This window comes from Aquarana catesbeiana, linkage group LG11 (genome assembly GCF_042186555.1).
Source record: "Aquarana catesbeiana isolate 2022-GZ linkage group LG11, ASM4218655v1, whole genome shotgun sequence".
Taxonomy (NCBI): domain Eukaryota; kingdom Metazoa; phylum Chordata; class Amphibia; order Anura; family Ranidae; genus Aquarana; species Aquarana catesbeiana.
Genome location: NC_133334.1, coordinates 253,469,439 through 253,496,208, shown reverse-complemented (window position 1 = coordinate 253,496,208; position 26,770 = coordinate 253,469,439). Strand labels below are relative to the sequence as shown.

The window sequence follows — 26,770 nt, the reverse complement described above, 5'->3', positions numbered from 1 at the left end:
TCAGCTTCCTGCTCTAGGACGGGGTTAGATCATTTTTACTTCTCCGGCAGACATTTCCTCCATTAGGAGAGATTTATCAATAATAGACGAAGGTAATTAGAGAAACATTTCTAAAAATATTCAGCCGAGGAAACGATTAAACCCAAAACATTTATTATGTTAGAGACTAGAATGCAGGTTTACGGAGGATTTAAATAGAATTGTTGTTTTAATTTAAATATTTAAGTTAGTAAAAAGGTTTAACCATTTAATGGTAAATAAAAACCTGCCAGAGATGACAGAAAAAGAAATCCTGATCCCAATAAGGGATTCCTTATCCGGATTTCTGGAATTCAGAAGCCAACACTAAAAACAAAGCATTATTACAGTCCTGTGCTTCCATAATCTCCTATATATACACATCTATCTATACTATGCTGACAAAAGTATGTGAACCCCCTGCCAAATGACCGAGTTCACGTGTCTCCAGTGAAGGATACTTGTAGGCAGGTGCAGTCTGCTATCTCCCCTGCAGGAGGCGCTCAACTGCAACAGCACTGCAGAGGGAGAGGAAGTCAATAAGAACTTAGTTCCTCTATGGTTTTCTGGGTCACCGGGGGCAGCTAGCCAATTGGAGGCTAGCAAAGCCATGTGACTCTGGCAGCCATCTTGGGTCAGGCAGAGTCTATTTAAGACCCTGGCTCCCGGTCTTGGCGTGCATTTTGCTTGTGGCTAGAGTAGGGACAGGTTACCCGCCTGGCAGGGTTCTGGAGGAGTAGGGAGAGTGCAGGGACCTACCATCCTTGCTTGAAGCCTCCCCAATTGGGTACAGACCAGCCAGATTGTATTCTACCCCTTGAGACGGATGCTGTCAGCACACCTGAGACCTTCTTCTACTGACACGTCGCTGTTACATGCTGTGAGTGTTCCCGGTCAGGTTGCCCTCCCACCAGGTCTGTTCTGTATTGCCAAACTCAGTTACGTATTATTTTTGTTTCTCTGCACTGGAAATCTGAGTGTTTTCTGCCACCACACCAAGCTGCACGTAAGTACACTCAAAGTTGCATGGGATGTCAACACCCAATCGACTTAGCTGCCCCCTCCTGACTTCCTCTCTCTCCGCAATGCCGGTGCGGTTGAGCGCCACTTGCAGTGGAGAAAGTAGACTGCACTGGCCTACATACTGATAATACTACATCATACAAATACATTGTAGACAATTGTGCTCTTCCAACCTTCTGGTAGCAGTTTGGGGAAGACCATTATCTGTTCCAGCATGACTGTGCCACTGTGTACAAAGCCAGCTCAATAAAGACATTGTGTGACCAGTTTGGTGTAGAGGAACTGGAGTATCCTGGACAAAGCCCTCACCTCAACCTTACTGAACACCTTTAGGATGAATTGTAACCCAATCTGTGAGCCAGGTCTTCTCATTCAACATCAGTACCTGACCTCACAAATGGGCCATAATTCCCACAGACACCTTCCAAAATTATGTGGAAAGTCTTCCCAGAGTAGCAAAGGATGTTATAGCCTCAAAGGGGTACCAACTCTAAAATAATTGGCCTTGGGGGGACAATATGGTTACATTCATGGTCAATGGGTGGTGGGCAACTCTATATGAAGGGCCATAGCTTTGGGATGGACTGTCCATTTAATATAGGGTTGATAGTGAGAGGTCCATGACCATGGAGGGGAGCATCTCCCTATTCATTATGGGGATTGGTAAGAAGAGAGTGGAACTAATTTATAATGGCCATGAGGGGGGCAACTTCATATTAATGGGCATGTGAGGGGGGGGACTCTATATTACTGGCCATGGGGGAGGGGGGGCAATAATAATGGCCATGGGGGAGCAATTTCATATTAATAGCCATAGGGGAGCAGCTCCATATTAATGGCTGTTGGGGGGGGGGGTGTCATCTCTATATTAATGCCAATGGGGAGGATCTATAGTAAGCAGTTCCCGACCGGCTCACATACTTTTACTGCGGCACAATGGCATCGCTACGCAAAACCCCGTATGGGGCCGCCAGAGGGCGCACGCCCACCTGCAGCACGGTGGGGGACGCAATGTGCGTGGTGGGCGGGCACAATCGCCGCCAGCCACGTGTGATCACGTGCACGAGAGCCAGCACTGGGATTTGTGTGTGTAAACACACAAATCGCTGTTCTGTCAGGGGAGAGGAGACATGTCGTTTGTTCCTACTAAGTAGGAACAAAAATATGTCTCCTCCCCCAGTCAGACCTATCCCCATACATTTACAACAAACAGAGGGAACACACATTTAACCCCTTGATCGCCCCCTAGTGTTAGCCCCTTCCCTGCCAGTGACATTTACACAGTAATCAGTGCATATTTAAAGCACTGATCGCTGTATAAATGTCAATGGTCCCAAAAATGTGTCAAAAGTGTCTCGTCTGTCCGTTGCAATGTCCTGATAAAAATCGCAGATCATGCCATTACTAGTAAAAAAAAAACAGAAATGCCATAAAAATGAAACACATCTTTCCCATAATTTGTAGACTAAAACTTTTGCGCAAACCAATCAATATACGCTTATTGCGATTTTTTTTAACCAAAAATATGTAGAAGAATATATATTGGCCTAAACTGATGAAGATTTTTTTTTTTAATTTTTGGGGATATTTATTATAGCAAAAAAGGTAAAAAATATGAATTTTTTTCAAAATTGTTTCTCTTTTTTTGTTTATAGCGCAAAAAATAAAAACTGAAGAGGTGATCAAATATCACCAAAAGAAAGCTCTATTTGTAGGGAAAAAAAGGACGCAAATTTTGTTTGGGTACAGCACTGCATGACCGTGCAATTGTCAGTTAAAGTAGCGCAGTGCCAAATAGTAAAAAGTGCTCTTGTCAGGAAGGGGGTAAAATTTTCCAGGGCTGAAGTGGTTAATGGCCACGTGGGAGCAATTCTATATTAATGAGCATGGGGGGGCAATGCCATATTAATGGCCATGGGGGAACGCCTCCATATTAATGGCAATGGGGGGGGGGGACAACTCCATATTAATGGCTATGGGTGGGGCAACTCTATATTAATGGCCATTGGGGGGGGGGGGCAAATGTATATTAATGACAATGGGGGGCAACAACAGAATAATGGTCATGAGGAGGGGGAAACGACATATTAGTGGCCATAGGAGGGGAAAAAGCAACTCATGACCATGGGGGAGCAACTGCATATTTATGGCCATTGTGAGCGGTTAACTCCATATTATATCCATATGGGATGTCCAGCAAGCAACCTGGTGTGATGGTCAGGTGACCCGCATACTTGACCATATAGTAACCCTCCCTCAATAATGAATATCCAAGAGTCATAGTGGGTGATGTACATTGTAGCAGAAAAAAACACCTTAAAAGCTGATATATAGCAGGCAGGTGAACACAATATGTAACAATGTATTTTCGATTTGGTAATAAATAGGGACAAACAAAATTGGGACATTCTGACAATATTTGCCATTTCCCCAAAATGCTATGATTCATCATTATCATTTCGGGGTGACCAAATTAAACTGTATCTAAACCCAGGAACAAAAAATATAATATATTGTAGTTTACCAGATCTTAGATGTGATGGCTATATTAGTGGGTTTTTTAGGATCCTATTTCCTTTATTTGCACCCAGTGATCCTGCCAGTAACAAACTTTCTGTCTTGTGGTGACAACATTCACTCACTGTACTGTATCTATGGATGAGCAGTGTTGTCACCCTAAGACAGAATTTCAATAAACCTCCTCCTACCCATCTCCATACCATAGAGGAAGAGGTCCTGCAGTCCTGTCCTAGGGTAACGTACGGTATCTATGAAGGAGCAGCATTATCACCATAGGACGGGACTACAGAACACCTCTTCCTCTCCTTCAACAGAGAGGAGAAGTATTGTAATCCACAGAGATAACTAGGAAGAATGCGTGCTGTAAATGATAAAGAGTTCAACACAGGCAGAGGAAGGTATCAGTTCACAGGATTTCTGGCAGGGACACATATGAAAAAGATGTAACAAATGCTTTCAGTGTCTTTTCAGATGATTAAGGCCAGGCTTGGGGAGTACGTCATATGCACATGCACGGTAAATGCTGATGCAAAAAAAAAATCAGCATTTACACAAGTACAAAGGAGTACAGCAATTCAACGCTATGTGCATCCATGCCACCACAGCAGAAGACTAGTAGCTTCAATTGGCTGCAGTGGTGCTTATGAGCGCTCTTGTAGTCCACGGACAGCTATCAAATAGAAACCCTTCAGACATATGGACAGAAAGCTGGAGGACATGCCTGCAGGAGCCCACATTGCACCTGTGATCTACTGATTAATGGGTGCAATGCATTACAGGCTTCTGCAGTGCTCAGCTCTCTATAAATGTCCACATGGCAGCTCCCAGCTTCCCAAAAATGTCCCCCACAGCAGAGCTCAGCTCCTCATTAATGTCCCCCATGACAGTGCCCAGCTCCCCATAAACTCAGCTCCCAATAAATGTTCCAAGGACAGTGCTCAGCGCCCCATAAATACCCTGCTCATCTGCCCCACCACTGTATCCCCCTGTTCATCTTCCCCACCAATGTACCCCCTTTCTCATCTGCCCCATCACTGTATCCCCCTGCACATCTGCCCCACCACTGTACCCCCCTGCTCATCTTCCCCACCAATGTACCCCCTTTCTCATCTGCCCCATCACTGTATCCCCCTGCACATCTGCCCCACCACTGTACCACCCTGCTCATCTTCCCCACCAATGTACCCCCTTTCTCATCTGCCTCACCACTGTACCCCCCTGTACATCTGCCCCACCACTATATCACCCTGCTCTTCTGTCCCACCACTGTAACCCCCTGCTCATGTGTTCCACCGATGTACCTCCTTTCTCCTCTGTACCCCTCTGCACATCTGCCCCACCTCTGTACCCCCCTGCTCGTCTGTCCCACCAATGTACCTCCTTTCTCCTCTGCCCCAACACTGAACCCCCTGCTCATCTGCCCCATCACTGTACCCCCCTGCTTTTCTGTCCCACCGTTGAAACCCCTTTTCATCCCTCCCACCACTGTACCTTCTGCACATCTGCCCCACCACTGTACCCCCTTGCTCTTCTGTCCCACCACTGTAACCCCCCTGCTCATCTGCTCCATCAATGTACCCCCTTTTCTCATCTTCCCCACCACTGTACCCCCCTGCACATCTGCTCCACCGCCATATTCCCATGCTCTTCTGTCTCACTACTGAATCACCTTCTCATCTGTTCTAACACTGAACCCATCTGCTCATCTGCCCCACCACTGTGACCCGCTTGATCATCTGCCCCACCAATGTACCTCCTGCACATCTGTCTCACCTCTGTACTCCCCTGTTCTCCTGCCCCACCACTGTAAACCCCTGCTCATCAGTCCCACTAATATACCTCCTTTTACATCTGCCCCACTGCTCTACCCCCTGCTTTCCTGTCCCACCACTGAACCCCCTTCTCATCTGGCCCAACACTGAACCTGCCTGCTCTTCTGTCCCACTGCTGAACCCCCTTCTTATCTCTTCCACTACTGTACCTCCCTGCACATCTGCCCCACCGCTGTACCCTCCTGCTCATCTGTCTAACCTCTGAACCCCTCCTGCTCATTTTACCCAACGCTGTACCCTCCTGCTTATATGCTCCACTGCTGTACCATCCTCTCATCTATGATATGCGTGATAGTGAGAGTGGTGAAAGGAAGCAGATATGAGATACATCTACCTGTCCTGGCACACTCATCCTGCTGATCCACCTCTCTTTGCTTGTATGTGATGTATAGGATGTATGTGATGTATAGGGTGTATGTGATGTATGTGATGTATGGGATGTATGGGATGTATGGGATGTATGGGATGTCACATACAAGCATCTGGAATGGATGCACCATTATGAGCTCAGGTCAGGGGCATTTTCTGAAAGCAGTGGGCCTGTGTACAGGATCATTAGTTGGGCCCCCGCAGCTGAGAAAAAGTGCAGTGCTCTGCGCCACAGCCAAAGTTGGATGTGATTTTCATTGCTCTGAATACTGGCTGTGGCTTAAAGGGACACAGAGTGCCGGGGTTCAGTAGTAAGTGACGTAAAGGTTCAGGAATAATTTCAACAAAGTTCCCAGAAGCTCAACAGTAATTCCACAAACTGTCACCTGATTGGGGTTTTCTCAATCACAGTGAAATCCCTTCTCTCTGAGATTGGTAGTGGCAACCAAGCGAGTCATCTTCCTCTGCTTGCGGCACCAGTGCCGGGGGTTGCCTACCCCTGCTCTACTCTATAGTGGAATTGAGATGTCAGATTTATGTCCTGCACCCTCATTATATTCTCTGTATATGATAGCAGATGAAGCATATAAATGGGGGGGGGGATATTTTCTGATTGAATTAGCAGACGTGGGTGATTTACACACATTATACAGTATTAGCTGTACTCCCGACCTTGGCCCTCTTTACATCACCATAAATGGGCCGCGTGACAGCTCTACCCATAAATCTTCATGTTAATACAGACATACAACGAAGGAGATGACTATAAAGTATACTGAAATGATTCATCATGTTAATGGCCTTCAGATGAAAAATATGCAGAGAATCAGATCCCATCATTGGCTTTGCTGTGACAGCCAAAAAACAAGACGGCAAAACAAACGCCAAGGGAACAGTTGGAGCTATGACAGCAGTGCGTTGGACATGGCAGTCTATGCAATATATGAAAAATTGGTGTATTTGTGTAGTATGGCACGCCAACATCCCACTATGGTGGTTGGCCATGCACCAGCTCTGCCACATGCGGTGTTACAGAATAGGCACAGGTACACATTGGAAGGATTGGGGTGAGCTAGGAGCATATCAGATTGGGAGGGGGACATGCTAGGAGGCATCCAAATGGGCATGCTGATGTAGCACCCTGATGTTTAGGCAGGGTTGCTAGTAAATTTACCTGCCAGAAATAGTTGCCTTGGCCAATTGATGTGAGATCATTCCACCCTAATTCTGGAATTGGTGCACTTCTCTCTTCTGTCACTAGATGGCCGGGTATCTGGTGGCATTAGATAAGACAAGGGCATTGCAAGGACAGATTAGGAATAGATGGGGTGTCTCAGCCAATGGGCAGGGATCTTCTTGGGTCCCTTGGCCTGCTGGGAGAGCCTATTTATTTGGGTGACTTTAGGTGATCGGGGTTCTGTGTCACCTGGACGACTGTCTGGGTGGACGTGTGTTGTACCGCCCCGGGCGGCTAGGTTAGAGCCTGAGGCCTATCCCGGGGACATCTGGCTGCTAGGCTATCTGAGGGCCTATCCAGAAGCAAGAGAGCAGCGTAGGGTTGGGACTGCGGCTTGCAGTCCAACCAGAAGTTCCGGTTCTGACGGTTTGAGAACCTGTTGGGGACGGAGGTAGAGGGGAAGCTGTCGCCACTAACGGTCCATCCACCTTGTTACCAGGGACCACAGTGAGTAGCTGAAGCAAGTACCAGAGCAGTATTCTCACCAGCTGGGGACGGTGAAGAATTTGGAAACTTCAGCAGGTGTCAAGCCAGGGAGGTGACGCTTGCAGAGCAATCTTGTGTGTCAAGCCAGGGACCGAGCAGGCCAGTGGGGTGAAGCTTGAGGAGTATCTTGGATGCCAAGCTAGGGACCCAGCAGGGATTTGGGGGTGACGCTTGAGGAAGATGCTGAGCGAGAAGGTCGGAAGAGCTCAGGAGATCCAGTGGCAGTGGATCAGCAAATCTAGTGAGAGAGACTGGGAGCTCAGTTGAGTAAAGATCTACAAAAGGAGATTGTAGGGGAAGTGAAAGAGTTCATTGTAACCTTTGTTAGGAACTGTTCAAGATTGGTGACATAGGAGAAAGCATACCTACACATGCAGATGTGGTGTCCCATCTGGGGTGCCTTTCCCTGCATGGCTGTCTACCTTTAGAAGTCTTGGAGTCAGCCAATTAACATTGCAACTACTAAAGGGTGTCCTGGCCCTAAACCCTCTCCCCCACAGTTCTGTTTAAGAGACAATAAATCTCTTTGCATTCAGGAAGTGTCTGGCGCCCATGAATCTACTTTGCATCACACCCACCATGCCTCGTAACCCACCCTACATAGAAGGATGTCAGCTAACTAATATCCCTAACTCTGGAGGTTCTCATTAGACCAAAGGGGACCCGGGACTTGGCTACACTAGAAGCAAATCCAATTGGCCTGAGGTGTGCTAGAAGCATAGGCTTGCACACAGGGTGTGCCAGATGTGCTTGGGGCCACCCTAATCACCCCATGCGCATTAGCAGTGTCGCTCTGTGTGTTGGCAGGAAGATTGGAAAGATCTCCCTCTTACCTGCTGTGCCATAAGAGAAGTGTTTTCGCACTTCTCTTTCACCATGTCGCCAGGGAGATCAATGTGCTAGAGTCATATACTATATAGACTATATTACCAAAAGTATTGGGACACCTGCCTTTACACGCACATGAACTTTAATGGCTTCCCAGTCTTCGTCCATAGGGTTCAATGTTGAGCTGACCCACAGCTATAACAGCTTCAACTCTTCTGGGAAGGCTGCCCACAAGTTTTAGGAGTGTGTCTATGGGAATGTTTGACCATTCTTCCAGATGCGGATTTGTGAGGTCAGGCACTGATGTGGATTAGAAGGCTTAGCTCACAGTCTCCGCTCTAATTTATCACAAAGGTATTCTATCGGGTTGAGGTCAGGACTCTGTGCAGGCCAGTCAAGTTCCTCCACCCCAAACTCACTCATCCATGTCTTTATGGACCTTTCTTTGTGCACTGGTCCAAATCATTTGGTGGAGGGGGGATTATGGTGTGGGGTTGTTTTTCAGGGGTCGGGTTGGTCCCTTAGTTCCAGTGAAGGGAACTCTTAAGGCGTCAGCATACCAAGACATTTTGGACAATTTCATGCTCTCAACTTTGTGGGAACAGTTTGGGGATGGCCCCTTCCTGTTCCAACATGACTGTGCATCAGTGTACAAAGCAAGGTCCATAAAGACATGGATGAGCGAGTTTGGGGTGGAGGAACCTGACTGGCCTGAACGGAGTCCTGACCTCAACCCGATAAAACATGTTTGGGATGAATTAGAGACTGCAAGCCAGGCTTTCTCGTCCAACATCAGTGCCTGACCTCACAAATGCGCTTCTGGAAGAATGGTCAAACATTCCCATAGACACACTCCTAAACCTTGTGGACAGCCTTCCCAGAAGAGTTGAAGCTGTTATAGCTGCAAAGGGTGGGCCAACTCTATACTGAACCCTACAGACTAAGACTGGGATGCAATTAAAGTTCATGTGCGTGTAAAGGCAGGTGTCGCAATACTTTTGGCAATATGCTGTAGTGTATGTATTGTAGACACTCTACACATGTATTTTAGAGCTTTAGGGTACACACCCTAATGCAATAGGCTGTGCACACCTATGGCTAGGAGCCAATCAGATGGGATCATGGGAAAGAGGTTTACTAGTGCTAGGAACCAATCAGATGTGCTGTAGTGCATATGAGCCTTCATGGGTTTTTCTGACAGGAGTAGAGAGCAGAGTGAGCAAAGGGATCATATTGTTATTTTGCTGCTTCTTCACTGTCCAGCCAGAGGCTGAGGGGAGCAGGGAGTGACCAGGCTGTACCACTTATCTGCAGGAGAGAAAAGTCAGGTTACCAGCATGGCTGGCCTGTGTAAATCTCAGGACTGGATGGACAAAATTACAAATCTGTTTGCAGGAAATTAAACCAATACAATTTTCAAAAACGAAAAAAACCGGCAATGGATCTCACCGGCTTATTGTCAAAAATACTAGGAGAAGCTCCACAATCCCCTCACTGACAATATAATGAATCTGATCCATAACTGTCTCCAGACTGCGGACACTCAGGGGTTGGGGCAATTCACCCTCAGGGGGAAATGGAAATCAATGGTGGCTGTGGCAGTATTTGGGTCAGCTCGCTACGCAGAGGGACCAGAGTGAAAGATGAACGCCAATCAATGCACTTAGTCTACATATGTTTTACTTAGGGTTTTGCAGTAAATAGCCTCAACAGCAAATGGATTAGATAAGAGAAATAAGGTTACTGTTATACTCCTATATGAACAAGAAAATGAATGGTCAACAAAGGATCAATAAATCAGCAAGCTTAACCAAACAAGGTCTACGGTTGCAAGCCAGAAAAAGGTAGGAAAATGACCAACCTGGAATCGGACTACTCCCTTTAACCTCCTGATGCCGCAGCCCCTTTAACACAAACACTTTACACAGTTTAGCAAGTTGTATCTAAAGTCTATGACTTTGGTTTCTAAGAGAGTTCCTTGGTGATATGGGCCCGGATAGGTGCCCAATGTTTCTGTCTCTAGTGGGACAGGGACAAAGGAGTCCTTTCCTTGATGCAGGTGTCTTCAATCTTCAGCTAGCTCAAGTGATGGGGCCCAAAGTAACGGTGAGATAATGACATATAGTAGCACAAGTAGATGTCTCCTCATAAAGCAGTAATGAAGAAGGCAAAGTAAAGGTGTCTGCATGCAGTTCCTTAGTTGCAAAGAGGGTGGGCATACGCCCGCTCACCAGTCCAAGCGATACCAAGCTCAGGAGGGATGGTGTGAAGATCCTGCAGCAGGCCTCTGCAGATACTGTGCTCAAGGGACGGTGCATGACCCAGCACCTCCCAGCGCTGCAGCTCAGTTGGATTTGTGATGCAGGTGACCTCTCGGCTGCCACCCGACAACCGGACCCTGCCAACAAGTGCGTCCACACACACTCTCTGGAGGCTCTCCCCTGCCAGCGCAGCTGCACTCTCCCTGACCATCTGGATCACTGTTCCCAGATGAAGGCCGTGGTCCCAAGAGACCAACTCCTCCCCAACACAGGCTATTTATCACCTTTCCCAGCATTCTGTTCTCTTCCGCCAGCCGGCTGGGACTTGTAGTCCTCAACAATCCAGGTTCAATGTAAACTCAGCTTTCTTAACTACATATCCCAAGATCATCCGCTCTTCTGTAAGTTCTCACTCACTCTGCATTCAGGATGTGACAAGGCAGATCCCAGGCTGAGCACTAGAGGGGACAGCCTCACTGTGGCAGATGCTGTAGAGTGTCTTCTGATAACACAGGCAGTTTAGCCAGCTCCTGGCTACAGTACATACTGATCGAACATTTCAAATGACACGTTTGCCTGCATGGGCTTTGAGACATTCGGCATATACTTCCTGTAACCATAAAAGACCTTAGCAATGTACAGTGGGAAAAGTAATTATTTGATCCCCTGCAGATTTTGTAAGTTTGCCCACTTACAAAGAAATTAAGGGTCTATAATTTTTATCATACATGCATTTTAAATGATAGAGACAGAATATCAACTAAAAATCTAGAAAAAACACATGATACAAATGTTATGAAGTGAGCTACAGTTCAGTGAGTAAAATTAGTATTTGATCCCCAAGCAAAATATGACTTAGTACTTGGTGGAGAAACCCTTGTTGGCAAGCACAGAGGTAAGACGTTTCTTATAGTTCGTGACCAGGTTTGCACACCTCTCAGGAGAATTTTTGGCCCTCTCTTCTTTACAGATCTCTAAATAATTAAGGTTTCTTGGTTGTCGCTTGGCAACTCAAAGTTTCAACTCCGTAAAGTTTCAACTCCATAAATTTTCTATAGGATTAAGGTCTGGCTAGGCCACTCCATGACCCTGCTGTGCTTCTTGAGCCACTCCTTTGTTGCCTTGGCGGTATGTTTTGGGTCATTGTCATGCTGGAAGACCCATCCATGACCCATCGTCAGTGTTCTGGCTGAGGGAAGAAGGTTCTCATCCAAGATTTTACAATACATGGCCCCTTAGTGGACCTGTACCTTTAGAAGAAAAACAGCCCCAAAGCATAATGTTTCCACCTCCATGCTTGACTGTAGGGATGGTCAGGGCTGGACTGGGACAAAAATTTGGCCCTGGACTTCCTCATGACTGGCCCAACAGCGCCCCCCTTACATCAGAGTGTCCCCAACAGCATCCCCCTTACATCAGAGTGTCCCCAACAGCATCCCCCTTACATCAGAGTGTCCCAAACAGCATCCCCCTTACATCAGAGTGTCCCCAACAGCGTCCCCCTTACATCAGAGTGTCCCCAACAGCGTCCCCCTTACATCAGAGTGTCCCCAACAGCGTCCCCCTTACATCAAAGTGTCCTCAACAGCGCCCCCGTTACATCAGAGTGTCCCCAACAGTGTCCCCCTTACATCAGAGTGTACCCAACAATGTCCCCCTTACATCAGAGTGTCCCCAACAGTGTCCCCCTTACATCAGAGTGTCCCCAACAGCGTCCCCCTTACATCAGAGTGTCCCCAACAGCATCCCCCTTACATCAGAGTGTCCCCAACAGAGTCCCCCTTACATCAGAGTGTCCCCAACAGAGTCCCCCTTACATCAGAGTGTCCCCAACAGCATCCCCCTTACATCAGAGTGTCCCCAACAGCATCCCCCTTACATCAGAGTGTCCCCAACAGCATCCCCCTTACATCAGAGTGTCCCCAACAACATCCCCCTTACATCAGAGTGTCCCCAACAGCATCCCCTTACATCAGAGTGTCCCCAACAGCGTCCCCCTTACATCAGAGTGTCCCCAACAGCGTCCCCCTTACATCAGAGTGTCCCCAACAGCGTCCCTCTTACATCAGAGTGTCCCAATCAGCAGCTCCCTTCACAGAGAGTCCCCACCAGCAGCCCACTTCACATCACAGTCCCCACCAGCAGCCCACTTCACATCACAGTCCCCACCAGCAGCCCACTTCACATCACAGTCCCCACCAGCAGCCCACTTCACATAGCAGTCCCCACCAGCAGCTCCCTTCACATCAGAGTCCCCACCAGCAGCTCCCTTCACATCAGAGTCCCCACCAGCAGCCCACTTCACATCAGAGTCCCCATCAGAGAGCCCCCATCAGCAGCCCTTCACATCAGTGTCCTCCCTTTCCTCCCCCTCCCACATGGATTCACCGTTTTGAAGGCTGCTTCTCGTTCCTCTCTCCAGTCATGTGATAACAAGTGATAGGGGAGAGAGGAAGGAAAGTCCCTGCAGGCTGGAGGGAGCATAACGCCTAATGGAAGGAAGCTTCTCCTCCTGACAGGAGTGAATTGCGATCACTCACTGTCAGAGAGGAGCGGCTCCAGGACTGCACCTGACTGGCCCACTGAGCCATCAGCCCACCGGGAATCTCCCTGTAGTCCCTATGGCCAGTACAGGCCTGGGGATGGTGTTCTTAGAATCATAGTCAGCATTTTTCTTCCTCCAAACACGGCGAGTCGAGTAAATACCAAAGAGCTAAACTTTGGTCTCATCAGACCACAGAACTTTCTTCCAATTCTTCTCTGAATCATTTAGATGTTCTTCTGCAAACCTCAGATGGGCCTGTACGTGTGCCTTCTTGAGGAGGGGGACTTTGCGGGGGCTGCAGGATTTCAGTCCATGGCGGCATATTGTGTTGCCAATGGTTTGTTTGGTGACTGTTGTCCCAACTGCTTTGAGATCATTCACAAGCTCCTCCCGTGTAGTTCTGGGCAGATCCCTCACTTTTCTCATGACCTCATCCTTACCCCATAAGGCAAAGTCTTGCATGAAGCTCCAGACCAAGGGCGATTGATGGTTATTTTGTATTTCTTCCATTTGCGAATAATCACTCCAATAGTTGTCTCCTTCTCACCAAGCTTCTTGCTGGTGGTCTTGTAGCATATTCCAGCCTTGTGCAGTTTTACAATCTTTTCCCTGACATCCTTTGAAAGCTCATTGGTCTTGCCCATGATAGTGAGGTTTGAATGCAAGAAATAGATTCTGTGGACAGGTGTCTTTTATACACGTAACGAGTTGTTGTTAGGAGCACCTTCTTAAATTGACAAGGCTAATCTATGTAGCACATACTTTAGAAAGTCTGTAGGAGCCAGAATTATTGTTGGTTGATAGGGGATGAAATACTTATTTTACTCACTGAACTGCAACTCAATTTAGAACATTTGTATCATGTTTTTTTCTGGATTTTTGGATGATATTCAGTCTCTATCATTTAAAATACACCGATGATAATAATTATTGACCCTTCAATTCTTTGTAAGTGGGCAAACTTACTAAATCTGCAGGGGATCAAATAATTATTTTCCCCACTGCATGTGGTCATGTATTTGGTAAGTTTGTTCAGTTGTTTTGGAGTGGTTACTTTGCCTGTGGGGTTGGGCTTGTATCTGATTGTTGTGTTTGTGTGTACTATTGAGGGCACATTGGTTTTTACCATAATTGTTAATGTTACCCGATGAAGGAGCTGACATAAAGAGCTCGGAAACATAGCTAGGTTTTTGCAACTAATGAGAAATAACAAGAGTTATATCAGTATCAGTAACTGATATTCTGGAGATATACTTTTCCCTTTATGAATTTGCAACTGTGCCATCCATTGTATAGCCCTGCAGCACTTGAAGATTAAAGGTCAGACAACATTTGGAGTGCACCACTTTTCTCCATGTACATTACCAGGTGATACCATATAACAATGGAACCCATTCTTCATCTTCCAGTGACACCTCAGTCTGTAGTACTCAGCAAACTTAAAACATGGTGGTATCAAATCCATAATTTTTCCCCATTGATTGAACATTCAGAAGACTAATTGCATTTTGGAAGATTTAGTCCCATGTATTCCAGGCTTGTAAGTCCTCTTCTCTTAACATTGCGCCTGGGTGGTGAACACTTTGGGTTGCCAGATTAGTGAACACTATGCAACGTCAAGTTGGTGAACACTAAAGGATGCAAGGTAGTTGAACACTATGGGATGCCAGGTTTGTGAACAGTATGGGATGCCAGGTTGGTGGACACTATTGGATGCCAGGTTTGTGAACAGTATGGGATGCCAGGTTGGTGGACACTATTGGATGCCAGGTTTGTGAACAGTATGGGATGCCAGGTTGGTGGACACTATGGGATGCCAGGTTGGTGAACACTATGCAATGCCAGGACACAAGGTTGGTGAACAATATAAGACACCAGGTTGGTTAACACTATGAGATGCCAGGTTGATGAACACTATGGGACTTCAAGTTGGTGAAAACTAGATTTAGTCAGGCACCATATTTGGGTCAATGGGACTGGTACCAGAGACTGGACTGATGACGCCAACTACGGGCCTAATATTCCCAGTTTTTTATCTCTGCAAATTTTAGCTCAGACATAACCTATTGCTCATATTTCCTGGATTACACATCTATTTTTTTGTTATATTTTTACTGGAGAGAAGGAATGTCTGAGCCCACGTATCACAACTTAGATGTCTGCTGCCAAATGTGCCAGACATGGCTGTGAATGTGTTTTCGGTCTCCATCTGCCACCGAGCGATCCTGACATTTGTCAAAACAGAATTTGTGTGAAAAGCAGTCAATGAACGTGGCTGAGCCGGCACTGCCGCAGCTAATCTGATGCAATACATGTTAACCCTTTCTGCATCTGTGTGGCTGAGCTGTACACCCACCGCAGCCACATCTTGTGTGGACTCTGCACGTGGTAATCTCTTAAAAAAAAGGTATATTCTATTGTACAATGTATACTGTATCTATAAACTACACTATATGGCCAAATCCCTGTGGAACTATGACCATCATATCTACAGTGCCTTGAAAAAGTGTTCATACCCCCTGAAATGTTCCACGTTTTCCACATTTTGTCATGTTACAACCAAAAATGTAAATGTATTTTATTGGGAATTTTGCCCATTCTTCTTTGCAAAATAGCTCAAGCTCTGTCAGATTGGATGGAGAGCGTCTGTGAACAGCAATTTTCAAGTCTTGCTACAGAGTCTCAATTGGACTTTGACTGGGCCATTCTAAGACATGAATATGCTTTGATCTAAACCATTCCTTTGTAGCTCTGGCTGTATGTTTAGGGTCGTTGTCCTGTTGGAAGGTAAACGTCTGCCCCAGTCTCAAGTCTTTTGCAGGCTCTAACAGGTTTTCGTCCAAGATTGCCCTGTATTTGGCTTCATCCATCTTCCTATCAACTCTGACCAGCTTCCCTGTCCCTGCTGAAGAAAAGCATCACCACAACATGATGCTGCCACCTCCATGCTTCACGGTGGGGATGGTGTGTTCAGGCTGATGTGCAGTGTTAGTTTTCTGCCACACATAGCGTTTTGCTTTTAGGACAAAAAAAGTAAATTTTGGTCTCATCTAATCAGAGCACCTTCTTCTATATGTTTGCTATTTACCCCACATGGCTTCTCGCAAAATGCAAACGGGACTTCTTATGGCTTTCTTTCAACAATGGCTTTCTTCTTGCCACTCTTCAATAAAGGCCAGATTTGTTGAGTGCACGACTAATAGTTGTTCTGTGGACAGATTCTCCCACCTGAGCCGGGGATCTCTGCAGCTCCTCCAGAGTTACCATGGGCCTCTTTTCTCTACTTCTCTGATTAATGCTCTCCTTGCCTGGCCTGTCAGTTTAGGTGGACGGCCATGTCACGGTAGGTTTGCAGTTGTGCCATACTCTTTCCATTTTCGGATGATGGATTGAACAGTGCTCTGTGAGATTTTCAAAGCTTGGGATATTTTTTTTATAACCTAACCCTGCTTTAAACTTCTCCACAACTTTATCCCTGGCCTGTCTGGTGTGTTCCTTGGCCTTCATGATGCTCTTTGTTCACTAAGGTTCTCTAACACACCTCTGAGGGCTTCACAGAACAGCTGTATTTATACTGAGATTAAATTACACACAGCTGGACTATATTTACTAATTAGGTGACTTCTGAAGGCAATTAGTTCCACTAGATTTTAGTTAGGATTATCAGAGTAGAGGGGGCTAAACACAAATGCACGCTACACTTTTCACATATTTATTTGTTAAAAAAAAATAAAAACCATTTATCATTTTCCTTCCACTTCACAATGATGTGCCACTTTGTGTTGGTCTATCACATAAAATCCAAATAAAATACATTTACGTTTTTGGTTGTAACATGACAAAATGTGGAAAATTTCAAGAGGTATGAATACTTTTTCAAGGCACTGTATATAAGCTTGTTGGAAATTCCATAACAAAACCATGGTTTCTCCGTACTCCATGACCATTAACAGTGAGTTGCCTCCCACCCCTTAACCATTATAAGCATTCTCCCTCCATGGTCTTTAATATGGAGTTGCCCCCTTTATGGCTATGACATCCTCCACCCTTCTTGGAAGGCTTTTCACAAGATTTTGCCCCCCCCAAGACTGGTCATGGGGGGACAAAGGCAGGTGAAAATAGTCCATGCCGCTTCAAAGTGTTAAAACTGGCATGTTACAGCATTCTGCGGTGCACGGCACCTGGGGTGCTGGAGGGTTTTTCTAAAGTTAGGTACAGGCACCACAAAGTACCTGTATTGTACTGCCACAATCCCTTCAGGACCTTGATGGTTCTGGAAGGTTTAATCTATAGAGTATGTGAAGATATGCCTCCACTGGTCAACAAGAGAAAAGGCCTGATCTGTAACACTTTATATAGTCAAGTTTCTTATAGGCATCAAAGTAAGAGATTCATTCAGAAGGCAATATACCGTGTCCGCTCCTACCGAGGTAGTGCCACTTGCCTCTTACCCAATACTGCCCCAGTTAATAACACATCAAATATAGTGTGCACATACACAGTGGACTTCACCTCCCAAAAACTCAATCCTTATTACCTGTGCGCTGTCATGGAATTGTCAGAATTGCCAATCGATTTTTTAGGGGTTTTAATAGTGTACTAGAGAGGTGGCCAGTAGTGAACTTAGAAAGTGGCCAGTGCTGTTCAAGTAGCACCAGCTCCTTGTGGCAATGGGGTACATTATCACTGTCACATGGGTGCCTGTAAGGAGAGTTCAGCTTTACTTTTCAGGTGTGATAATGTCCTGACTTATGGAATTTGTCCAGTATGGAACTAAATCAAATCCTAAACTTTATAAGGGAGACCATCCATGAATACTTTAGAATGTCTATGGACATTTACATTTACAGCTGATGAGAACACCCATAATTTCCAGACATACCACCCAGAATTAATATGTTCCATTGCAGTTATTGTTGAACATTGGACCCTCTTTCCTTTGCTCAGTTTGCCATTACCTGTACAGGGTAGACCCCTTTTCTTCCTTATTCCCTCTAATTCTCCTCCTTCCTCTAACTGTATAACCCCTCACCTTAACCACTGTGTCCAGTCTTCCTGCTGTCCTCAACTCACTTCAGTGCAGGACGGTCAGTCTCTTTCTTGCTCCACAAGCAAGTCCAGTCCCTAATCTCTCTCCACTCCTTAATTTCTTCCCACTGAAGGACAGATCTTTTCTACCACACTGCCATACTCCATCATCCTTCTTTCCTCAACTCCTTCAAGTGCCAGCTAAATGTTCTCTCCTTCTCTACCGTGTCCAATCCCCCAGCTTTCCATATCTTTCCAATGAAGGACAGACCTTCTTTATTTACCACACCATGTTCAGCCCACCAGCTTTCCTCTGTTTCCAATGATGGACATATTGTCTCTACTCTCCTACTATGTCCAGTCCTCCACCTTTTCTCTATCTCCAATGAAAGATATATGTTCTCTAGTTTCCTACCATGTCCAGTCCACCACATTTGCACCATCACTCTCCAATGAAGGACAGACCTTTTCACCTTCCATACCATGTCCAGTCATTCAGCTTTCCTCTATCTCCAATGAAGGATGGACCTTCTCACCTTCCATACCATTTCCAGTCCTTCAGCTTTCCTTTATCTCCAGTGATGGACAGACCTCTCCTTCCTTACCATGTCTAGTTCTCTAGCTTCTGTAATCTCTTTACAATGAAGCACAAACCTTCTCTTTACTGAAGGATGGGCTGTTGAAAAACACAACTGTCATTTAGCACCTCAGAACATCAGCTGTGACACCAGACTCTTCCAAAACCCAACCATACCATGGTAGCTATATTTAAAGGGGCAGCGTTTAGTAGTGAAGGAAGTGGAGCTTATTTGATGCTGGAAGAGTGACTCCATTGAGCTGGTACCATACCAATGGGTCTAAAGATGGGGGATTCCCAGCATATGCCTCCAGTACAACAAGTCTTCTCTACAGCTACAGGTACCCGTGTTTGTGTTGGCTGTTAGAGTAAAAAGTCCTTGCAGCATATGGGAGCCTCACTTGTCACATTACTAAAATGAGAACTAGAAGCGAGTCCAAGATCGAGGTCAATGGAGAATATGTGGACAGACTACACATTAGCTTTAAACACAGTAACCAGTTTCTTTTCAGCTTGCTACATTTTGCACATCATTTGTTTTTAAAAATAAAAGCCATAATTATTATTTATCATTTGTAATCTGAATAATCCATCTAATTTGGGGGAGCATCATAAAATAATAGTATAATGTGGAGAAGATTGTGATGAAGATTTATTCTGTGATCAAGCTCCTATAACCTGTGAGAAACGTGAGGGTCACTTCTGCCAACAGTGCCATTCCAGCCTTCTTCAGGCAGAGATGAGATCCTGTTGCTATTGGTTTCCACACTTTACAAATTGCTTTTTGCTTCATTAAGTGAGATGTCAGTGATGTTATTGTAGAATTGGCCTGCGTATGGTTGGCTGTCAGAATAGATCCAAATTTCTTGGTTCACTTGACCCATCTGCTCAACGTCGTGTCAGAGCGGCCTTAGAATTTGTCCTTACATAAACCTCTCCAAAGAGCATCTATGGGGACTGTTCTCTAGATAGGAGCTCATTGTAGTCCAATCATCGTCCTCCAATGTCCTGTCCCTCATTATCACATTTATCTCGGAATGTCATTTTCCAGTGTGAAACAGCACAACACGCGCCCCAAACTATTTACACTATGCAGTTCCTCATTGAGGAAGTCACAATGAAGACATTATACAGACACCACATTGTGCAAAGAGAAAGAGCACAGTGTGCAGTGACAGCACTCGCTCTTTATACAGGGTGTGTAAAAATAACATTGGGGGTGTAACAACCCTCTCAAATGCTCCATCACTGCTATGTAAATCTCTCCTCTACACTCCTCACTCATTGCTTTGTACATCACTCCTCCCTCACCACTATGTACATCTTTCCTCTACACTCCTCACTCACTACTAAATACAGCTCACCTCTAGACTCCTCACTCACTGCTATGTGCATCTATCCCCCTCACCCACTACAATGAACATCTCTCCTCTAAACACATCACTAACTACTATGTACAGCTCTACGCTCCTCGCTCACTACAATGTACATCTCGCCTCTACACTCCTCACTTACTACTATGTACATCTCTCTTTTACACTCCTCACTCAGTACTATGTACTTCTCTCCTTACACTCCCCCTTCACTACTATGTACATCTATCATCTACACTTTGTACTCACTGTTATGTACATCTCTCCTCTATCTCACTCACTACTATGTACATCTCTCCTCTTTATTCCTCACTCACTACTATGTACATCTCTTCCCTTTATTCCTCACTCACTACTATGTACATCTCTCCTTTACACTTCCCACTCACTACTATGTACATCTCTTCCCTTTATTCCTCACTCACTACTATGTACATCTCTTCCCTTTATTCCTCACTCACTACTATGTACATCTCTCCTCTTTATTCCTCACTCACTACTATGTACATCTCTCCTCTTTATTCCTCACTCACTACTATGTACATCTCTCCTCTTTATTCCTCACTCACTACTATGTACATCTCTCCTCTATGCTCCTCACACATTACTATGTACACTCACTGGCCACTTCATTAAGTACACCTTGCTAGTACTGGGTTGGACCCCCTTTTGCCTTCAGAACTGCCTTAATTATTTGTGGCATAGATATAACAAGGTGTTGGAAACATTCCTTAGAGATTTTGGTCCATATGAACATGATAGCATTACGCAGTTGCTGCAGATTGTTGTCCGGCTGCACATCCATGATGCGAATCTCCTGTTCCACCACATCCCAAAAGTGCTCTATTGGATTGAGATCTGGTGAGTGTGGAGGCCATTGGAGTACAGTGACCTCATTGTCATATTCAAGAAACCAGTGGTGAGATGATTTGAGCTTTGTGACATGGTGCATTATCCTGCTGGAAGGAGCCATCAGAAGATGGGTACACTGTAGTCATAAAGGGATGGACATGGGCAGCAACAATACTCAGGGAGGCCGTGACATTTAAATGATACTCAGTTGGTACTAAGGGGCCCAAAGTGTGCCAAGAAAATATCCCAAACACCATTACACCACCACCACCAGCCTGAACCGCTGATACAAGGAGGAATAAGTCCATGCTTTCATGTTGTTTACACCAAATTCTGACCTGACCATCTGAATGTTGCAGCTGAAATCGAGACTCATCAGACCAGGCAATGTTTTTCCAATCTTCTAATACCCAATTCTGGTGAGCATGTGCGAATTGTACCCTTAGTTTCCTGTTCTTAGCTGACAGGAGTGGCATCTGGTGTGGTCTTCTGCTGCTGTAACCAATCTGCTTCAAGGTTCGATGTGTTGTGTGTTTAGAGATGGTATTCTGCATACCTTGGTTGTAAGGAGTGGTTATTTGAGTTACAGTTGCCTTTCTATCATCTCAAATCAGTCTACTCATTCTCCTTTGAACTCTGACATCAACAAGGCATTTTCGTACACGCAAAATATCAAAAAAATTACTGCGCCAACCAAAGTGTGTGAAGCAGCCAACACAACAATCAGACCAATTGTGAATCCATAAATATAATAAAGTGTGGCGCTAAAAAAACGTAATGTTCATTATTGAGCAGGACCTACATTTTCGTACACGCAACTGCCGCTCACTGGATATTTTCTCTTTTTCAGACCATTCTCTGTAAACCCGAGAGATGGTTGTGCATGAAAATCCCAGTAGATCAGCAGTTTTTGAAATACTCAGACCACCCCGTCTGGCACCAACAACCATTCCACGTTCAAAGTCACTTAAATCCCCTTTCTTCCCCATTCTGTTGCTCAGTTTGAACCTCAGCAAGTCGTATTCACCACGTCTAGATGCCTAAATGCATTGAGTTGCTGCCATGTGATTGGCTGATTAGCAATTTGTGTTACAAAGCAATTGAACAGGTGAACCTAATAAAGTGGCCGGTGAGTGTAAATCTCTCCTCTACACTCCTCACTCACTACTATGTATCAGTGATTTACTACTGATTTATCATCTCCAGTTTGAGCTGGAGCAGAAGTGCCATTTTTATGTAATTTAGTTTAGTTTTGTACTTTCCTCCTACTGGATTGAGGTAATTTCCCCATGTTCTTGATCTTCATTTTGTTTTTGAAAATACTGCCCTCCTGAACCTTACACTGCACACAGGTTTTTTTTATCTTCGTGAATAGAATGCATGAAGGTAAAAGACATTCAGCCCTTAGAACCACTTTAAGTTCCCGTGAGGTCTCCAGAACTGGACAAAGTATTCTAAATTAGATCTAACTAAAGATCTATATAGAGGAATTGGGGCCTTCTTCTTTCTGCTGGTAACCCTACTACTAATAACTAAAGATCTTTATAGAGGACTCTCTTCCCCCTGCTGGTCATCCCTCTAGTGATATAAAGATCTATATAGAGGAACCAGGACCTCCTTCCCCCTGCTGGTGATCCTTCTAGTAATAAAAAGGTTTATTTAGAAGAATCAGGACCTCCTTCATCCTGTTGGTGATCCCTCTAGTGATATAAAGGTCTATATAGAGTAATCAGGACCTCCTTCCTGCTGCTGGTGATTCCTATAGTGATATAAAGATCTATACAGTGGAATCAGAACCTCCTTCCCCCTACTGGTGATCCCTTTAGTGATATAAAGATCTATACAAAGTCACCCTCCCCTATGGCACCAATTCTGGGCAATCCGCAATTTGTAACCGGCCTTCAGAACCCTCACTTCCAACTACTGGTGGGGGAGCGGACGGCAACATCTCTGTGACTTTGTGGGTCCAGACGGCCACATCTCCTCTTCTGCTGGGGTGTCTGCCACAGACCATCCATTGGACTTCTGGAGTGGTCTCCAGCTGCTTACTTTTCTTTGCAGGTGTTCACGGATCCTGGGCATATCTCAACAGCTTACGGAATTGGAAAACATTTGTTGTCGTGGGGAGCCGGTTCACCATAGTCTTTCGACAAACTACACCTTGTTGATCTGACCGGTGGATAGTTTTGTCCCTCTATTTCTTTCCAGGTGGGAATCTGATCTGGATACCCAATTCACTGACTCTCACGAGGAGAAGATCCTTCATTTTGCCCAGAAGTCCTCCATAGCTACCAGAGTCCAGGAGACCTGTTACAAAATTCTGACTCGATGGTAAAGAGTGCCCACCACTCTGCACCATTTCTTCCCTTAAGTTCCTAATCTGTGTTGGCGGTGTGGCAATGCAAAGGGAACGATGTTGCATATCTTCTGGGACTGTCCTAGACTCGGACCATTCTGGCAGGAGGTGACCTGCATGATCAAGCACCTGACAAATGTCAATCTGGAAGGGAACCCCGCGGCTTGTCTGCTCCATCTTTTACCACGACCTATTAAGAAATACAAGGCCCCCCTTACAATCCAGTTATTGAATGCGGCTAAGGCATGCATCCCCCTCTGTTAGAGATCGGAGACCCCGCCATCTAGGCCCTGTAGTTTTCTAAAATAAACAAACTGAGAGATATGGAAGATCTCACCGCCACCTTACACAACCAGGAGGAGATCTTTCGTGAGACATGGAGACCCTGGCACCACTATGTTTATATTGACGCATATCTCCGGGAGGTCTCGCAATCTGGCTGACCTCCTAGATTTAGTCCTACTCACCTGGGCGAGAGGCACTAACTTGTCTACTATCTGTCTACCCTTTCTTTCCTTTTCTTGATTTTGTTCTCTTCCCACCCTAGGGACACCTGCTTCTCCAACCCAACCCCTACCCCCCACACACTTTTTTCCTTGGATACTTAGTCTAATTGTGGGTAATACTTTTTGAATGTTGTTTCTATCCCCGTCCACCTCTATCCCAACTTAATGTCGCATTTCTGATCCAACTGGCCATCGGGAGGCCCTGCATCCCAATATTGTACGAATCTTATTATATTTATAGTTTTTTATGCTGGGATCCCCCTTATAGTTACTTGTAAGTTCCCCCAGCTCTACCCGCTGTCAACGAATTTTGAAATTATATTTCATGTGCTGATCTGTACTGTGTATTGTTGGGTCAGTTGATATGTAAATTTGTTACTGTGACCCTTTTTTCTGTTACCTGATCATATCATATGTTTTATGTCATCTACTTGGGTTGTAAACTCTACCCTCTTTGGAAAATAAAAGAATTATACAAAAAAAAAAAAAGATTTATAAAGAGGAATTAGGACCTCATTCCTCAGGCTGGGGATCCCTCAAGTGATATAAAGACCTACTGTATATAGAGGAATCAGGACTTTCTTCCTCCTGCTGGTGATCCCTCTAGTGAAATAAAGATCTATATAGAGGAATCAGGACCTTCTTCCTCCTGCTGGTGATCCCTCTAGTGATATAAAGATCTATATAGAGGAATCAGGACCTCCTTCCTCCTTCTGGTGATCCCTCTAGTGATATAAAGATCTATATAGAGGAATCAGGACCTTCTTCCTCCTGCTGGTGATCCTTCTAGTGATATAAAGATCTATATAGAGGAATCAGGACCTTCTTCCTCCTGCTGGTGATCCTTCTAGTGATATAAAGATCTATATAGAGGAATCAGGACCTTCTTCCTCCTGCTGGTGATCCTTCTAGTGACATAAAGATCTATACAGAGGAATCAGGACCTCCTTCCTCCTTCTGGTGATCCCTCTAGTGATATAAAGATCTATATAGAGGAATCAGGACCTTCTTCCTCCTGGTGATCCCCCTAGTGATATAAAGATCTATATAGAGGAATCAGGACCTCCTTCCTCCTTCTGATGATCCCCCTAGTGATTTAAAGATCTATATAGAGGATCTAGTACCTCCTTTCCCTACTGGTAATCCATCTCCTGATAGCTAAAGATCTATACAGGACAATCAGGACCTCCTTGCTGCTGCTGGTGACCCCTCTATTGGTGAACCCCAGAATTCTTTTCACTTTCCCCATAGCCTGGGCACACAGTGTGCTCATTTTTGAATCAGCTGAAATAAATACCCCAAATCTTTTTCCTCTGTAGTTCTGGCCAGCACTGCACCCCAATATTGACCCAGAGTACCATTCTTTTAAAGCATTATTTCACATTTAGAAACATTGAACTGCAGCTTACACTTCTTTGACAAATCGTCCAGCAATGCCAAATCACGATACAGACATGTTCCATGATAGACACCTCCAGGAACATGAGCCTTTTTGCACACCTTTGTGTCATTCTTACCCACCAACCTTCAGTTCTATCGCTTATTTATTTTCTATTGGTGTGCACATCCAGCGTACAGGACACTTGGCGCAGGGCCATTGCTGTTTGTTACTTTGTTGCCATGTTACGTATATGTTGTACGCGCAGTGTATGGGGGGGGTCAGTGGAAAGGATCAGGAGGTTAATTAAGAAGCTTTAATCGGGTCTTGTCACTGCGTGTCGGAGTTTTCTTTCCATCCTACAGGGTGACATTTCTTTACAATAACATGTTGTGTTCTGCAGTCAGTGCTCCTCTCCAGCATTGTCTGGGGAGGGTTACCATATCCTCTCCAGTATTGTCTAGGAATGGAAGGGTTACACTCCCCCCCCCCTTTTTTTTCCAGCATTGTCTGGGGAAGGGAAGGGTTAAGCTCCCTGTGCTTAGGGGCCACTGGCGGAGGATTACGGCTGATGCTCTGGTGTTGCCAGGCTCTGCAGAGCATCTGCCCAGATCTCAGCACCCCCCCCCCTGGCATGGAAGGGGTTACAGCTGTGGTAGGGAGCCCAGCCTCCTCCAGAGCCTCCAGAACTTACACAAAGATGGCAGCCCCCTCCCCCAATCTCCTAGGACTTTAAATGAAAAGAAATGACACATCGCCGAGCGCTGGGTGACAAATCCCCAGAAAATGGCACCGGCGTCTCCTGGCAGAGGTGGGCATTGGCCCCCCTGCTGGCGCCGTGTCCCCAGAGCTCTTCCAGTGTTTTCCTCATCGCTATGCAGATTGGATTTATCGATCGAAAGGAGGCGTCTTTCCACCCTCCACCCCCTTGAGCATCTCTTACCTTCATATCATTGATGATGGCCTGGAAGAGACCCCCCAGAGCGCCGCACTCCTTGTCAACCGCCTCCATCATGACAATCCAGCCGCAGCCAAGGGGGGGAAATCCAACATGCGCCCCTCTGGGCCAAATCCAGATGGGAAATCAGAGCGTGAAATAGACAGCAAATTCCAGAGAATCCACAACTGCTGGGACCTCCTCCCCCCCGCCAATCGATGTCACCCACCTCCCCCCACCCCTTCTGTCCCCCCCAACCAGTCCTTTCTAGTTGATGTCACTTGCAGCATTCAGATGCCCCATGTCCAGGGGGTGCCTCCCACAATCATCCCCGCGCAGGTGGCCGGGGCTCCTGGGATAGGCATGGACCAGGCAGGGATGGGGAGGGAAAAAGAGTGCAGGCTGCCCACTGAGGAGGATGCAGCAGCCTTGTGCAGGAGGAGAGGCTGCAGTGCAGCACACAGGGCTACAGGAGAGGGGAGGTACAGATCTGTCACATGGACCAGGAGGGAGGGGGGGACACCGAGATGTGGTGGGGGGGGGAACAGGAGGACTGGCTGCATCTCCAACCTACAGACGGCTGTCAGACAATGTACCACCTGAGAGGCCTGGGGGGGGCTCATTTACGGGGAATAGTCATTTAA

The 26,770-nt window shown here is 45.8% G+C and overlaps 1 protein-coding gene across 4 annotated transcripts in view; it reads right to left on the bottom strand.

Annotated features, from left to right (window-relative positions):
* Nucleotides 1-26,369, bottom strand: part of MTSS2 (MTSS I-BAR domain containing 2) — an 86,510-nt gene extending 60,141 nt beyond the window's left edge. For 3 of the 4 annotated variants that reach the window (XM_073605648.1, XM_073605651.1, XM_073605652.1), the window contains exon 1: nt 26,133-26,369. In XM_073605648.1, the coding sequence (XP_073461749.1) occupies nt 26,133-26,204 (72 nt within the window). In that variant the 5' untranslated portion in view covers nt 26,205-26,369. The remainder of the gene's footprint in view (nt 1-26,132) is intronic. The other variant, XM_073605649.1, reaches the window with a different exon arrangement.
* Nucleotides 26,370-26,770: the final 401 nt, after the last annotated feature.